Raw genomic sequence first — 17,124 nt, 5'->3', positions numbered from 1 at the left:
TGATTATGGTTCTTTATTTTATTTTAACCCATGAAATCATTATTTTATATATAAGGAGATAACCATCTACAATCTTGTTCATGAAACTTAGTTGATTATGATTTCTTAATCTATTCACTACAAGAAAAATAGGCTAAAGCAACAATTTAAAATTGACGGTCTTGAAGAGTGCTACTAAAGCAAAAACTAAGGCTGCAGTCTAAACTAATCCACCACCTAGCAAACATAAAATAAGAAAAATAAAAATCGGGTGGCAGTCTTTTAAAACTAGTACGACGGTTTTTACTTTGAACCGGACTTGAACCTTCTTCTTCTCTTCTCTATCCAAATAAAAATAGGTGCGCTAATTTTGGTTTTTCACCTAACACCTTTTCACTTCTCTTTTCCTACAACTAAATTGAACCTATCTTACTAACTTCTATCTCTCTATTTGAATTTCTCTCTCCCTTATTTTTTCCATTTACTCATCTCTCCCTCTCGCTCTCTCCATTGCAAATCACAATTGAAGAATAAAAAAAAACATAATAGAGAAAAGGGAGATGGTTTTAAATTGATTGCTGATTGTTTCCTTCTAGTGGTGATCAATAGACACACAATAGTGCACACATCGAGTGAACACAAGATCATGTTCCTTGACTCTCAAGATTTTTGGCGCTAGTAGTGCAAGTGGTGATGATGGGTACTCTCTCTCTCTCTCTCTCTCTTAAATTTCCTCTATTGTCTCTTAATATGTGAAGAAGTTCTAATAAATTTTGTTTTTCTTTCAAAAAAGAAATTTAATGTTTATTGAAATAGGTTCAGGTAAGGTTTATTAGAGCAAAGAATGGATACCTTTTGATAACTATAGCTGCTTTAAATTTCAATAGGGGAGATCTCACCATTGGTTTGAGAAAGGTTTCATTTTTTCTACATTTTGTGGTTCCCTATTATTCTCTTGATCCTCTATCTTCATTATATTTTGGAATTTCATGGATTTAGATATTTCATAAACTCCTCTAGTTTAGCAAATATCTAGGGTTTTAACAATTTGATGGGAATATGTTTCCTTACAAACAATTGTAGAAAACAAAAAGTATAAACTGAATCTCCTCATTCCTTGGTCTAAAAATTAATTTTATATGAAATATATGTTTGTTCACAAACAAGGCATGAAAGTGAAGAAGGAAGGCGGTTCAAATATATCCAAACCACCCCACCCCAACCATTCTAAAAAATAAACTAGATGGACCAAAATTAAAAGAATTTGTGCCTGGTTTATTTATTTTTCATTTGCCCCTTGATGAGGAAGGGTTTACCATTATTAAGTTCTGTTTTGGTTGCCTCTATTGCATCACAACATTTTCTTGAGCATTGCACAGCCTTTACAATGGTTCCAGCTTTTGCATTCCAAGTTAATTGTTGGGGGGTGTTGGAGATCAACCTTAAATGACAAGATAACTCTTACCTTATCACTAGTTTGAGTTCAAGTAGAACCATGCATAGTTTTCAAAACCGCTTTTTGGCAAAAAACCGTTGATTTGGTTAGTGAATTGCTGACCCAAGCGGTTGAATTGTTGACCGGACAATGATTTTTGGCTGCTTTTTATTTTTTATTTTTTAATTTTTTCTGTCAGAGTGGGCTGTCCATTCGGACTGGATGTTTGGACTATTCAACCCGGGAACTGGACCCCAGAATAGTTCCTTGTCCGGTCTGGTTTTAAAAACCTTGGAACTATGTCTCTTCTCTCCCTTGTAATCTCCTTCCTTTTGTACTTTTCTTCTGATCTATTGTAACAATCTCATCTATTCAAATTACACACTATAAATATACCAACACACCACCAAATCAAGTGTATAATCTTATTCTTACAAATATTTGATTCGTTAAAGTGTATGTTGAGATGGATGGATGGAAAAATGACACAGCGTGGAAGTAATGAGAAATCGGGCTGGCTATGCAAGCACCGGGCGATCGCTAGCTTCTAGCAAAGAGCACCGAATTCTCTAAGAGAGAGAAAATGTGGCGAAAATAGGAAGAAGAGAACTTGAAGAAATTCTGAAAATATGAAGTATGAATTGATGAATAATTTTGGGAAAATAACAGTATTTATAATACATTTGGAAATTGTAAAAGAACTAGGAAATAATAACTAGGATAGATCTAAATATCTAATCTGATAGGATCGAACTCTCCTTGGTTTGATCTCCACCGTCCAATCTCTCTAGATGCATGGATCATGGATTATCTTGCTAATCTTGATGCTTCTTGAAGTCTTTCTTGATAATCTTGGAAGAGTCTTGCTCTATCTTGGAAGAGTCTTGCATTATCTTGCTAATCTTGGAAGAGTCTTGCTAATCTTGGATTCTTGGATCCCTTGCTTATCTTGAATTCTTGGATCTTAGTTAACTTATCCTTATCCTAGGAGCTGCCGCCCCTAGGGATGAGATGGGCCTCCATCAAAAAACAAGAAAGGATAGGGTAAAAAATAAAGTTATTTGAAGGAACCTAGGAGCATCTCTAATAAGTTGTAAAATGAGAGAAAATAGACTTAGATGGTTTGACCATGTGAATAGAAGACCACCTACAACACCCATAAGAAAAGTGATCAATTATAAGTTAAAGGGGCTAAAAGGGCTAAGGGTAGACTAAAAAGGTCATGGGTCGACATAGTAACAAATGATTTAAGTACTCTTCATTTGACAATGGATTCGGCATTGAACACAATGGAATGATGAAATAGGATTCATGTAGTCGACCCCATATATTAGAGATAAGGCTTAGATGATGACAACAAGGTAGCCCACTATATGTCAGGTTAGTAAACTTTGTAATATTAAGGGATAATGGATCCAACATGTGGGACTGCTTTCCAAAGGGGGGTTGAACCAGTTTGGTTCACTTTTGGAGTGACCACCTAAATTTTAAGAATTAGGAATTTTGGAAAATTTGGATTTGCAAGAAAATAAGTTTTCTTGGTGACTCTTGATCCAATGGAGATTAGAGACTCTATGGTGGCTTTGGGAACTGAAGTATGGTGTGGGAAGGTGTTAGACACCATGCATGCATGCACCCACTTAAATTCGCCTCTACTTCACTAAATTTCCAAGGAAAATTTTAATAAATTTTGGGGCTGAGAAGTTATTACAAGAAACTTTCATTAAGAGAGAAATTACAAAATGAATAAGAGACAAATATGAGGTAAGATAAAGGTAAATAAACGAAGGACAAATGAACTAAATTATAAAAGCAGAAGAATTAAATCAATTAAATTTAGGACAAATTTCTTAAAATACACCTATGGTTTAGGAAATTGACTAACTCCACACTTGCTGTTTATATATTGTCTTAAAGCACCCCCAAGTTTTTGACAATTGACATTGTCATAAAGCACTAACGGAAAAAGCAAAATGTTGAATTTGCCCTCCAATATTCTTCAAATTTTCAAAATAAAACCCAACTAATAAAAATTTTCAAAAGTCACTACTCATGGCACAAGATCTGATCCGAAGCAACTGTGCCCCTGGTGGTTGTTATGCACTAGTGAGTTGAATGGGAAAAAGGCTTTAACAGCGAAAAGCAAAAAGCATAGACTAATAACAATAATATTCTTTCAGATCGGGCGACGTTATTACTTGGTTTCCACATGCAAAGAGCAATTCAAAGGCAAATTGGCTCATGAGTAAAGGTCAATATTATGAGGATTTCTTTCTCTAGAATCTCCCCTAGGAGATTAGATTTTTAGCTTTCATTGATGTTGCTGGCAAGGTCCTCTTGCGAGGCCAGTTGGCACTGAGCTCTATCTTTCATTTATCTAATAAAACAAATTCCAAGGAAATTTAACCATGGTGGAGTGGTGGCTGGTAGAGGTGAGTCTCCTCTTCTCGGTTCCCTTTTTGATAGTTGTTATTGTTACTATTGAAGGAAGAGATGGGCTGGGATCATTGATTCTGAGCTAGTGATCGTTGTCTCTAGCATTTCATTGGCGTGCAAGCAGATGGCTTCGCTCCTATAGAGATCCAACATTTCATTACTAATCTCATCGTCAACGTCCAAGGTGAAGACTAGAAGAAGCTCAATGTCATCTCCAACGAGGTTAGTTATCCTTAACTCATTCCAACGAGGTAGTTGGTTGTTTCCATGAATAATGGCGTGAATCCCCTTCGATAATGTAATAAGTTTCTGCCATCGGGAATCGGCTGATTTTCTCCCATTGGGATTTGCATAAACCTAATGTTATGTTATATCAATAAAAAGGTATTTTAGGAATTTTCATATGTGAACGTATTGTGATGGAAAGTTAAAAGGTAAGGGAGGTTTTAGACAATTGTCACAAAACTTAAATCTATTTTAAACAAATTTAAAGGTACTTTAAACAGTAAGGAAAGGATAGAATTAGTCAATTTCCTAAACAAATTCCTACTAAAAAAATGTAATGACTCATTACATACCAAGCAATAGATGAACCGATGGTCATGATTAATCACAAAATGGACATGATGAATCTATAGTTATTATGCAACTGGGATAATCCAACTCTAATATGATGAACTAGATGAAGAAAAGCATGCACAATTTAAAAACAACAAGAGAGTATCACAAATACGCCTATGTGAAGTACTATTCAAAGAATTGAAAGAACTATCCTAAATTGTTGGCGATCAAATGAAAACTTGAAGCATGTGCCTATGACTATTCTAAATTCAAAATTTAAAAGATTGAAAACCGAGAAACTCAATCCAAATAAAAACATTGGTAGTGTAGAGGACTAATAATCAACATGACTATGTTAACAAATACAATTATCAACAACAGTATGGTATGGATAGTTAGATGTGTAAGGATCTGAACTCCTAAAATGTATTATAATGGATGTAAGAATTAATCAGAATAGATAATTCCTACAGATTGATCATGTACTTGCCTAATTATGTGACTTAACCAAATTAAGAAGCATGCTAGTCATCATCCTAACGAGTGGGACTTTTTTTTGAGTAGAAATAGGAGTTACATAAGACGGGGGGTAGCTTGGCCCCAAGCATCACAAAAATAAATAGAACTTAAATCCCTAGGGATAAAAGAAGAGTAAAAACAGAGAGTGTTAATAGGGGATGAAAGAACTTAGTTTGCCATCCAGTCTGTAGTTTGATTGGCTTATTTGAAAACGTGGTTGTATGTGGCTTTGCAATCCAAATCTCTTGCCAGCTTCAAACACTCCTCAACGATGGTCTTCAGTCTCCATGGGCTGTCCACTCTGTTCTTTAAGCACGATATCACTAGAAGAGAGTCTTCCTCAATGCAAATGGGGAGACCCCTAAAGTTAAGAGCTATGTTATGGGCCTCCCATGCAGCCCAAGCCTCCACTACATTAATTGAGGAATTCCCAACAAAATAAGCTTTGGATTCTAAAACATTCTCCCATTGATTTCTTGCAATTGAACCAATCACACATTCACCTTTATCATTTATAGACGCATCGAAATTGATTTTGATAGAGCCCCTACTTGGTGCTTTCCATTTGATAGGCCTTCATATTTTAGTTTGTATAGGAATGGAGTTAGAAATATTTTCTACATTGTGATTAACATATAGAGACAAAGCTCTATTTATAATGACCGAGGGGTGGCAACAACAGTTGTGGAAGATTTTTTCGTTTCTATTTTTCCAAATCTGCCACAAGATAAAGAAGGATTTCAAAGGGATCGTAGAATCAGTCTGATTGGAAAATATGCCATCCCACCACTCCCTTATTGAGGAGTCATTGTCACAAGGCCCCTTAACATTTGGGTTTAAGATACTCCAGACTTGTTTGGCAATAGTACAATTTTTAAAACTGTGATCTGTGTCTTCAATTCCATCACAGAAATTGCAAGTTTCATTAATGGGGACACCCCTAGACCTCAAGAAGGTCTTAGAAGGCAGCCTATAGTTAAGTAGCAAGTATAAAAAGGTTTTGATTTTAGGAGGAATCTTAAGCCCCCAAATCTTGCTAAGCTGAAGGTTTTGGTCACCTTGACCCTTGTGCATAATAATAGCTTCTTTGCAGGCATATTTAAACCTTTGGGATTTAGCCTCCAAATCAACTTATCCTCATTTGAGTTAGAGGGGATAAATATGGTCCTAATTTCATACCAAATTTTGTGGGGAACTAAGTTATGAATCTTATTCTCCTCCCGAATTTGTCTTTTATGATCAATAGCATCACTCACTAGCAATTCATCTTGCTCAATTACAACCCCAAGGGTCTCTATTCATATTCCTTTAATTGGAGTAGAGTCCAACTAGTTATTTTTCCAAAACTTTATATTTTTCCCATTGCCAACAATCCAATCTATACCCCTTTTGAGCAAGTCTCTGGAATTCAAAACTCCCCTCCAAGCCTAAGAAATTCAATTCTTAAGCTTGGTATTCCAAAAGGATTCACTTTGAAGGTAATTGTGGGAAACCACTTGGACCCACAAATTATGCTTATCCTTTAGAATTTTCCAACCTAGCTTTGATAGGCAAGCCTCATTAACCCAATGAAGGTTTTTAAGTTCCATACCACCCCATCTCTTGGGGAGGCAAATTTTCCCTAACTCTTTAAATGAATGGGTTTTTTATCATTGCATTTTGACCATAGAACATTCCTTTGACTCTTGTGGCATAGAAAATTCACCTAACTCATTATTTGGAATTTTAAATGAGCTCATGATAAATTGTGGCATAGAACTAATAGTAGAGTTAAGTAGAGTGGCTCTGCCAGCAAAAGAGGCTGAAAAATACTACAGCGCTCCATATTTGGTCTCAAGTTTTTCAAGAAGAATTTCAGAGACCATTTTTGCTAATTTGAGGTGTGGTTATATAGTTCATTGGTTGACGGAAATGGTTGGATATTCTTGCTTTCAATACTAATGCATTCATTTTTTATTAATTATTGACTAAAACTAGTTTTGACTCAAACCAACATAGTTCACCCAAATCGATATAAATCTAAATTCAGCCAAATGGATCAATTTGGTTCAATTTGATTTTAGTGCAAATCAACCCAAACAGCCCAGGAATCTAGACCAACCCGATTTGGGCCGGCCAGATCCAACTCTGGATTAGATCATTCATGCATCCCAACCCAACCCAATTTGGACTTGCTTGGGTTGGACCAACTTGATTTGAGTTTGGATTGCATGGTCGACCCATCTTGATTTGTTTTGGGTCGGGTGACCTGATCCCAAATCTGAACCCATGTCAGCCTCGTCTAGGCCGACCCTACCGAAACTGACCCATTGGTCTGACCCAGATCCAGACAGTTAAGGCCTGATATGAGCATGTGCAGATCAGCCAGGTCAGTTTGACCCAGTCTGGACCGACCCAACTGAACATATCCTATTCGTGTCGGCCGGTCTGATCCCGGATCCAAGCGGTTTAGACCCTAGCCGACCCAAACCAGAACAAATTGGGTCAACCCAATTTGAACCAAGTAGATTGAAGTTGACCTAGTTCGGGTCAACCAGTCTGGCCCAGTTCTAGCTTGTTTGGGCTCAGTCTGGACATATTTGTATTGATTTGGATCCAAACGGTTGGTATCGACCTGGGTCTATTGAACCTGGTACAGTCTTGAGTCCAACCTGAACCACCACAATCCAGGTTTGGATGGTTCAAGTTGGTTTAACCAATTTGAACCTAAGTGATTCAACCAAACCCAAAACTCGAACATAATCAAATGGCTCCATGTGCTTAATTGCTTTTTGTTCTTCTTGTAAAAATAATTTACATGTAATGTGGTTTGAACCTTCACCAACTTGTTTAAAGAATAACCGCTATTACCATCAAGCCATGACCGACTTATTTGTTATAAGGGACTTGGTTTTTTCTTTTAAGTACGTAAACTAAATTGTTATAAGATTAATGGGTTGGGCGGGTTGGATTGGGTTAAAGTGGTTTTGAATTGAACCCAACCCAATTAACTTTATCTAACTAGGTTATTAATGGGTTGATGCGTCAAGTGGATGGAGTTGAAGTTCATCCCAAACTAAATCCAATCCAACCTGTCCAATTGCCACCGCTATTAATTAGTAATAAAGGTAACGTATATATATTTTTTTGGATTGATAATTGGCTTGGTGGTGGACCTATTATTAAGAAAATTCAATTTCAAAACATTGTTGATTTTAAGCTTAATGAAGTTCAAAACAGTGATGATGCTTGGCATTTTGCTATCTCAATGTGAATGATGAAATTAAGAACTAGCTGCAAGTTGTCAAACAAATAATTATGATATTCTAGTGTTGAAAGGAAATACAAATGCCTCATCTTTTTCCTATTTCTTTAGCCTGGGACATCAACGTCATTAGGAGGAAAGCTGATAATGTCATGTCCTTTTGTTTTATCTGAAAATCAGGTCTACCTTCAAAAATCTTAATTTTCATGTGGAGATTTCTCTACAATCCAATGCGGCGGATGAGACTATTAAAAAGAAGACTCTCTAACTTTGATATTTAGATGGTCTAAGTGGCTATGAAACTTTTGAAACCTGTTTGGCAGCTGAATTCTCAATCACTTCCAAATGTTAGAGCTACTTCAGTAGAGTACCCTTTGAAAGCTTTTGCTTGGAGAAAAGTTAAATAGGTGAAACCGGCTTCATTGTGGAACACTTTTGATGTATAAAATAAATATAAAACAAAATTAATGGAGATTAAAAATTAATATAGTGAAATAAAATAAAGTTTAATGGGCATATATATATATATATATATATATATATATATATATATCAACGTTCACGATAATACAAACTGATACATATAGGGCTGAAATCGGGTTGCTCTAATTGAAGAATTTGAATTACAGTACCCTTGACTTGACTTGAGGTTTGAGTCCATTGAAAATTTAACAAATTCCCAACCCAACCCAACCCAACACAAATTGCACCCTTAGACAAATATCTAATACGGGTTCGGTCAACACAGACCGATATAGGTGGAGTGACAATGATATTGCACCTTTCCACCTGTGCGGCTGTGCCATGTGGCAATATATCATATAGTTAAAAAGAGATGGTATCAGCCCATACATTCCGTCGATGCCTTCTCTTGATCAATCAGAAAAGGTAAAAAAATGATATAATACATCTTATATCAAATTTATCCTAGGGTAAAATAGTTAAACCTCCCATGACATTTTTGAAATGTACTTAAACCTCCCTTAACGTTTAAAAGTTGAAAAGACCTCCCCCTCACTTTTGGTGTAAAAGTTGCTTACTGACCCCTTCTGTTAGTTGTACGTTAAAAAACTCAAAATTTTTTAAAATACCCATGATAAAATACTTAAACCTTCCTTAATGTTTCTGATAAATACTTGAACCACCCCTCACCTTTAAACATTACAAAGACCTCCCTTAACGAGTAGACCCAGGTATTAAACAAACAAAGACCTCCCTTGACGAGTAGACCCAGGTATTAAACAAACAGTGAAGTTGCCTATATAAACAATTAATAACAATAATAGATTAAACACAGGTACTTAAACCACCCCTCTTTGCTATATAACCAATAATAGATCAATAGAAAAATCAAGAATAGAAAAACACAAAAAGCTTAGATTAATAATGGATTCAACGCATGAAAAAAAAAAGCTACCTCTAAAAACTTAAAAAAATCAAAGTAAATTCAAAAAATTGTGTGAAATCACCTTCAACAAGTATTTGCACACAGGGTTTTTTTTGTAGAATCCTTGAGAATATTGAGTTGTGCGGCAGAACCGGAAAAGAGGAACTAAGCAGGAATTATTTCAAGTGATGGCATAATAATCCTAGAAGGGTAATTTTGGTAATATAAAACTTTAACTTTTCCAGTAAATACACAAAGGTAGTCACTAGTTTGGGAGCTTTTCACTCTCCATCTAGAATTATCGGAAGGGGCCATTAAGAAACTTTTACACCAAAAGTGAGGGGAGGTCTTTAGAACTTTTAAAGGTGACGGGAGGTTTAAGTACATTTCAAAAACGTCAAGGGAGGTATAAGTATTTTACCCTTTATCCTATTGATATTTAAATCAAATAACCCTGACGACCCAAACAGAACAAATTAAATAGTATTTATCTGGTTTGCATCTTCTGACAATGAATTGAAACCTATCTAATTTCCAGGTCAGTAGATCACCAGTCTTAACCAGTTGCACTCGGGCTTAAACCCCAAAAGCACAAAGTCCCAATTTAAGCTTTGTGCTTTGATTCTTAAAAGTGTTTTGACTTTAAATTATTGGTTTTTAAAAGATGATTCATTTTTGTTTTCCACGGCCAAAAGCTCAAAAACAAGAGCAGATTTTTCTTTTACTTAACGAATTATCATCTGAGAGTGAAAGATTATTGGAACCAAATTGACTAAGAAAAGGCTCAACCCCCCAAAGCAAATTCATTTAGTCCTAATTAAAATGTCAACAACAGTGGATGGAAGATTGTTCGAGGCTTCTCGGACAGGGAACGTCGACCACCTGCTCCAGTTGATCAGAGACGACCCCCTTGCGCTCGAAGCTCTTGCACTGTCATCTGGAGAGACTCCTCTGCACATAGCTGCAATGGCCGGCCACCTTGACTTTGTTAAGATGATGATTGGTTTGAAGCCAGAGTTTGCCAAAGAAGTTAACCAAGATGGGCTCAGCCCTCTGCACATGGCTTCGGCAAACGGGAACTTAGAGATTGTGAGGGAGCTCTTGAAACTAGGCCCTGAGCTTTGCCGTATCAAGGGCAAAGATAGAAGAGTTTCTCTTCACCATGCAGCCATGAAAGGGAGAGTTGATGTCATAGCAGAATTGCTCTCGGCCTGCACTGAATCTCTGGGTGATGTGAGCGTTCTTGGGGAGACTGCTCTTCACCTGTCAGTGAAGAATCACCAGTTCGAAGCATTCAAAGTGCTGGTTGAAGGGATCAAACACCTCAACAAGGAATATCTCTTAAACAGGAAAGACAAGCATGGAAACACTGTATTGCACTTAGCAACATACAGTAAACAACTCGAGGCAAGTATATATGATATATCCTCTCAAACCCTTAATTTCCTTTACATGTATCCTGGTTTAGTTTTCATCCTAATTTAGGAAAATTAGTAATCCCTGGAGGCATCAGGGAGGAGATTCTATCAGTTGCACGCCTGAGATGGATTAGTTTAGGTCAGTAAGGGCATTTTGGTAAAATCATGTATCCCCTGCTTGTTTGTCACCCGTGTTGACCAAAAATAAATTCATTCTCGAACACCTGTGCTGATTTGGTTGATTGCACGGCTGAGAGGGATTTTTGGTCAATATGGGCATTTTGGTAAGAGTGTATACTTGTATATGCTGACCAAAATTCATTATCAAACTCCTGTGCTGATTGGTTAATTGCACGACTAAGAAGGATTTTTGGTCAATATGGGCATTTTGGTAAAATTGTATAGACCCTTGTTTGTCACCCATGTTGACCAAAATGCATTCTCCATGCTGATTGGATAGTTGCTACTGGTGGAGTTTCTCATGGGGGAGGTTTTATACAAATTGAGGTCCTTATGGGAGGGTTGATCAGCTGTGATTGAGGTGCAATGAGTAAAGCACTTTGAAGAAGCTAAATTAAATTAAATTGAGAGTCCTTATAGGAGGGTTGATCAGCTAGAGAGTCCATTTCTTGTAGTTGGGCTTTTTAGATTTTTCACCAAACATAGCTTATACTTATAGGCTTTCTGTGTGGAAATGCCTTTTAAAGCCAGAAGCCACTCATGAAAGTTCTCAATAACCATTTGATCATTGTCTATCAATAAATACTTGACATGGTCAAAATCAGTAATAAAGGCCGCATGATACCTGAAAAACTGATAACCAATAAAAAAAGCATGGTTTTCTAGTCATCATTGACTTCGATGGTTGAATCGTTTGGCCTGAAAATCATCTAATAAACCAGTTCTGTTTTATCCCAAAACTGGGATCTTGCCAAAAACTATTGTTAATTTGATTAGCGCCCTGCTGACTCAAACGATCAAACTGCTGATCCAGAAACCGATGGCCAAAATGGTTCTGATTTCAAATTGGTTTTTAAAACATTGCATGAAAGTGATAACCAATCAACTGGTATTCATCACAATTCATGAGATTGTGAGTAGTCAATGTTTTCTAATATCAATCTTTTTAAGCAGTAATAATAATACTGATATGATTTTTAACAAGATTATGCATATGGGATATTCTCTTTTTTATATGCTTTTTTCTTCTTGTGCATCATTATTGTGTGTGTGCTCTATTGGGAAGCAGGTGATAGAGCTGTTATTTAGCACCTTTGACAGTGGGACAGTAGAAGTAAATGCTACAAATGAGACTGGCCTTACAGCCCTAGATCTCTTGGTTAGTTTTCCAAGTGAAGCAGGTGATAGAGAAATTCTGGAGATCCTTCAATCTGCTGGAGCCAAGAGAGCTCGTGATGGCACCTCCCCTCATTCACCAATGAATAATATTGATGAACAGGTTATCATCGATCGTCCAACCACATCACAGACGACACAGAGGACTCAATGTCCAATGGACCGATTGGTAGAGTTCTTCAAGTTTCAGAGGGGCAGAGATCCGCCGAGCGACGCCCGTAGTGCACTGTTGGTGATAGCAATACTCATAGCAACAACAACCTACCAAGCTGTGCTCAGCCCTCCCGGCGGTCTGTGGCAGGACAGCACTGCACCAGATGGTAATTACACCATGAAAGCACACACTGCAGGGAAATCCATCTTGGGTTCCGTTGATCTCATCTCCTTTGGTCTATTTGTGTTCTCCAACTCGGCGGGGTTCTTTCTATCTCTTTTCATGATCAATATTCTCACAAGTGGATTTCCTCTGCAGCTGGAGCTGCAAATCTCCTTGATAGCGATGATGCTTACGTATGATACCGCTATGGGTGCTATCATCCCGAATGGTAGAATGAAAACTCTCTTCATTATAATTTCCTCAGTTCTTCCTACGGCAATACCTTGTGTAGCCAAGTTGGTGAGAGTTTTGATACATCGTTCCAAGTGTAGAATGACACAATGGAGAATATTTCAACGTCATTAATTACAGCTTGACCGTTGATATGGAATTAAACACAGGAAATCTCTCTGTGTACGCTTGTTAGCTTTTTTTTTTTTTCAATCTTAACAAATTTAAAGGTTTATGCTAATTAGTATGTATCTCTCAAGCTTAGTATTTTCTTTTCTCCTATGGACCATTCAATTCATCCCTGATTTACAAGGTTATAGAATTCTCTCCTCCCCTTGTCCACTCTTAGGCTATGTTTGGTTTGAAGGAAAAGGTAGGGATCGAAAGGAAGGGAAAGAGAAGGGTAAGTGTTTCCTTACATTTCCCTTCACTTCCCTACTTTTTCCTTCAAACCAAACACATCCTTAAGGCTGTGTTTGGAAATGATGCAAATGGAGTGTAAATCCTGGTTCAGGGTAAATTTGCACTCTAGTTCACTTTTGATTGTGTTTGGCAACATTACATTTTTGCATTGACAAATGACAGAGTAATGCATATTTACATTGATAATAAGATGTAAAAGTACATCAATAAAGACGAAGTAAATTTGCATTCGAGTGGGCTTTTGATAAAAAAAGCATATATTTTGTTGGAATTCGTGTTTGCATTCATTACAGCTAAAAGTCTATTCGGTAATAAGATAAATTTGTCAAAGCAAAACTAACCCAACTTTGCAATTTATATGAACCGTTTTACACTACATATTTGCATTCACACATATTTGCATCGTTTTCAAACGCAGCCTAAGGTGTTACAAGATTTGAAATTTGGAAAATGAAATAGAAGCATATAGGATAATTGCTATCCTCTATATTCAATTACGTAAATCTCATGCAAATCAAGTCCATGCAAAGTGCTTCAACTTGGGTGGCCGATGATACGAATTTTTAACACCCTCGTGTTTTATTTGAGCATATAATATAGTCCAGATCTATTAGGCAAAGCATTGTAAGCATATTCAATAAGCACTTAATAAATATTCTGACAGCTATATCAAAAGTTGATTTTAATCTTTTTCAAGGGTGGCTACGGATATTTTGAGTGACACATGTTAAAAAATTTTCTAAGTGCTTATTCAATGTATTCACCATATGTGCCTACCTGATCCTGACTGATTTGAGCATGATAGATTGTATTTGAAGCAAAAGACTTACCCCAATCCCAAAATACCTTTATTTGCCTCCTAATCAAACCAAAATTTCATTTCGAACTCCCTAATAGATAGAAGCCATTCAACCCTTGAATTCCCATTATCCAAATACTTTTTGATAGATCAAACCCCACCATTACATCTAGTAACTCCAAAAATGTGCGGACTCACCAAATTTCACTCAAAAATACACCTCATCACACCTTATTCATTTGGTGCACTCTTATTGGTTTACCAGCTCAAACTGCATCACACCTTTCAGTTTTTCTCTTTGGTTTGTTTGGAAAGCTAGGAATGGATTTGTTTTTGAAGTAGTTCCAAACCCAATTTCTACTTTGTATGCTGTCCACTAGTGGAGGATGGAAGTGAGGAGAGCTTCCCTTCAAAAATTAGCCGACTGTTCTCATCATAAGCAGGGGACAAGTCCTTTTTGGAATGCTGGAATGGTTTCTCAGGTTGTAAAGCAATGTGTGATGGTGGTTTTGGATTTTGGGTCTCAAATGAAGATTTCAATTTTATTTTTGCAAAATGTGGTCCTTGTAAAATCTTGTCTGCGCTGTATGCAGAAGCCTCGGCAGTGTTTGAATCTGTCCTGACTGTCAATAGACCGGGGTTAAACTAAGTGACTATTTCCTCTGGCTCTATTAATATTGTAAATGTCATCCTTAGAAGATGTTTTGATCGTGACTCAGCTATTTGGCCGATCCTTCATAATTTGCATGATTTTTCTGAAGTGGATTTCAAGTTGATATTTGCAAAGCGGGACTTCCTTGGTGCAGCTCATAGGTTGGCAGCTAAGGGTAAGTGTGGTGCTAAGGAGTTCTGGGGATCTCTGCAGTGGATGCTTCCTCTGCTGAGAATTGAGGATTTGAATCGGGTTTCTGATTTTTCTGTCGAGATCTCCAAACCTGAACCGATAAGTAAGAAGGAACTTAAAGTTTTGTCTAATCAACATGTTTTCTTCTTCTTCTTCTTCTTCTTCTTCTTCCATCTTTTCTCTTCTTTCTCTATAACAAAAATAGGATTTCAGCCCCTATATTTCTAAATTTTCTTTTCTATTTCTTTTTTTTTTCTTCACTTGAGTATGTTGATTTTCTATATTTTAACATGAAACTTATACTTTTCTTATAAAAATTATGGATAATTATTAAGGAAATATGGTTATAGAATATAGGGAACTACCCTAGAATATATTTTTTTACTTACAAAAATTTCATTGCCTAGGCAATGACTAGGTGCCCGACTAGATGACTAGGCGACAAGGCGCCCCCCTTGTTGCCTAGCCTCGTATTGGCACCTTAAAAGCTATGCTTCAAAATATTGGTTATTTGGTTTGATGCTGCAGAGATAATTCCAAACTCACTAAGATTGAAATGAAAGCAGGGGTCTAATTTCTTAACCCTTAAATTTACTCCCGGTGGAGCAGCAACCGAAAATTTTATTCTAATGAAAAAGGGGGTACCTAGAACCTGACCTCTTGAAGGAAACCATACAAGGGAGGTTAGCCCAACAACCATACAATGGAACAGGAGAAATCCAGCCAACCTCCTACCAAACCACCCAAGATAACAAAAAGACAGCCAGCAATTATTTGACAAGTATGGGTCTAGTTACGTGTTCGTTTGATTTACTTTTTTTTTTCTTTTTTTGTATGCGAATTCATGGGTGGAAGAAAGCAACCTTGCAAGAAAGCTCATCTTCCAATACTATTTGAGAGAATGACCATGTTTAGAGGCTTCATGTTATCAAAAACAGCCAATGGTTCAATGCTTGGCCATGTTTAGACTTTAAGAGGCTTCATGTTATCAAAAGCAGCCAATGCTTCAATGCTTATTTCTTTTTTATTTTACTTTATTTTATTTTATTTTATTTTATTTTATTTTATTTTATTTTATTTTTTTTAGAGAGAGAGAGAATTAAATCTAAAGAATGAATCATTGATTGAGAATTTTTAACTATGAGATATTGATTGGCTAGAATAAAATGAAGGCATCATATATTGATTACAAAACTTTCCTAAATTACATTTATATTTTACAGAGGTATCAATTTACATGATTTAACTCAACAAATATTGTTGAAGACATTGTTTCAACTTCTGAAAGGTGACCGGCTTGGATACGAATGAGTCCATACCATTTGCAAGGCATTCATCTGCACTCTCAGCCAATGCGTTTGCTGTCATCTGCAGTTTAACCAACTCATTGGGTAACCAACTTGTGTAATGCATACATCACATGCAAATACATAGCCTAATCGTGTCAATTAAGTTTACATCTAGAATACCACAATTCTGTCACATGGAAGGATTACTATGCACAATTCAAACCGTCCATCTGGAAGGAAAGTAGTAGAGGACCCTCTGGATTGGCCATATATTCACTTGCCTAAAGCCCCATAACCCTCGTTGGAACCTTTAAGTCCCTTCTTTTGCTATAATCATCAAGTGATATTAAAGCTTCATTTTTTTTTTTTATTTAAGCAACAATTTATTTATAATATGTGGAAAGGGTTTTGTAGACATTATTTTAATTGATGAAACTAATGGAGGATAAATGCAAAATTGAGCTTATAGAAAAACATCTTAGAAACAAGAGGTTTTAAAATAAGTAGGACAAAATAGAATATAACATATAAATTTAGTAATAATAGGAGTGTAAATCAAGATACACTTAGGATTGGGACCATTTCCGGTACCTTAGTTCAATAATTCATAACAAGGGAGGGATTGAGATGGATGTTACCCAAAGAATCAGAGCAGGATGGGCAGAATGGAGGGGTATATTTGGACTTTTATGTTATAAGCAAATACCACTTAGACTAAAAGGAAAATTCTATAAAACAATTGTAAGGCCAGCTGTGTTGTATGGAGCAGATTGTTGGGTAGTCAAAAACATGTCTAGAAAATGAATGTGGCAGAAATTTGAAAGCTAAGATGGATGAGTGGAAAAACTAGAAAGAATAGGATTAGGAATGAAGTTATCTGTAGGAAC

The 17,124-nt window shown here is 36.5% G+C and overlaps 2 protein-coding genes across 7 annotated transcripts in view; one reads left to right on the top strand and one right to left on the bottom strand.

Moving 5' to 3' along the window:
• Nucleotides 1-9,879: 9,879 nt before the first annotated feature.
• Nucleotides 9,880-13,171, top strand: LOC104586710 (ankyrin repeat-containing protein BDA1-like). Its single transcript, XM_088893887.1, has 2 exons — nucleotides 9,880-10,968; nucleotides 12,226-13,171. Exons 1-2 carry the CDS (start codon nucleotides 10,384-10,386, stop codon nucleotides 13,015-13,017), a joined length of 1,377 nt encoding a protein of 458 aa, XP_088750013.1. The 5' UTR covers nucleotides 9,880-10,383; the 3' UTR covers nucleotides 13,018-13,171.
• Nucleotides 13,172-16,047: 2,876 nt separating this feature from the next.
• HK5 (histidine kinase 5) overlaps nucleotides 16,048-17,124 on the bottom strand; it is a 56,969-nt gene continuing 55,892 nt past the window's right edge. For all 6 annotated transcript variants that reach the window (XM_010244003.2, XM_010244004.2, XM_088892522.1 and 3 more), the window contains exon 14: nucleotides 16,048-16,316. In XM_010244003.2, the coding sequence (XP_010242305.1) occupies nucleotides 16,191-16,316 (126 nt within the window). In that variant the 3' untranslated portion in view covers nucleotides 16,048-16,190. The remainder of the gene's footprint in view (nucleotides 16,317-17,124) is intronic.

Source organism: Nelumbo nucifera, chromosome 8 (assembly GCF_055504915.1).
Source record: "Nelumbo nucifera cultivar China Antique chromosome 8, China Antique-T2T, whole genome shotgun sequence".
Taxonomy (NCBI): Eukaryota; Viridiplantae; Streptophyta; class Magnoliopsida; order Proteales; family Nelumbonaceae; genus Nelumbo; species Nelumbo nucifera.
This window is presented reverse-complemented; position numbering and strand designations above follow the sequence as displayed.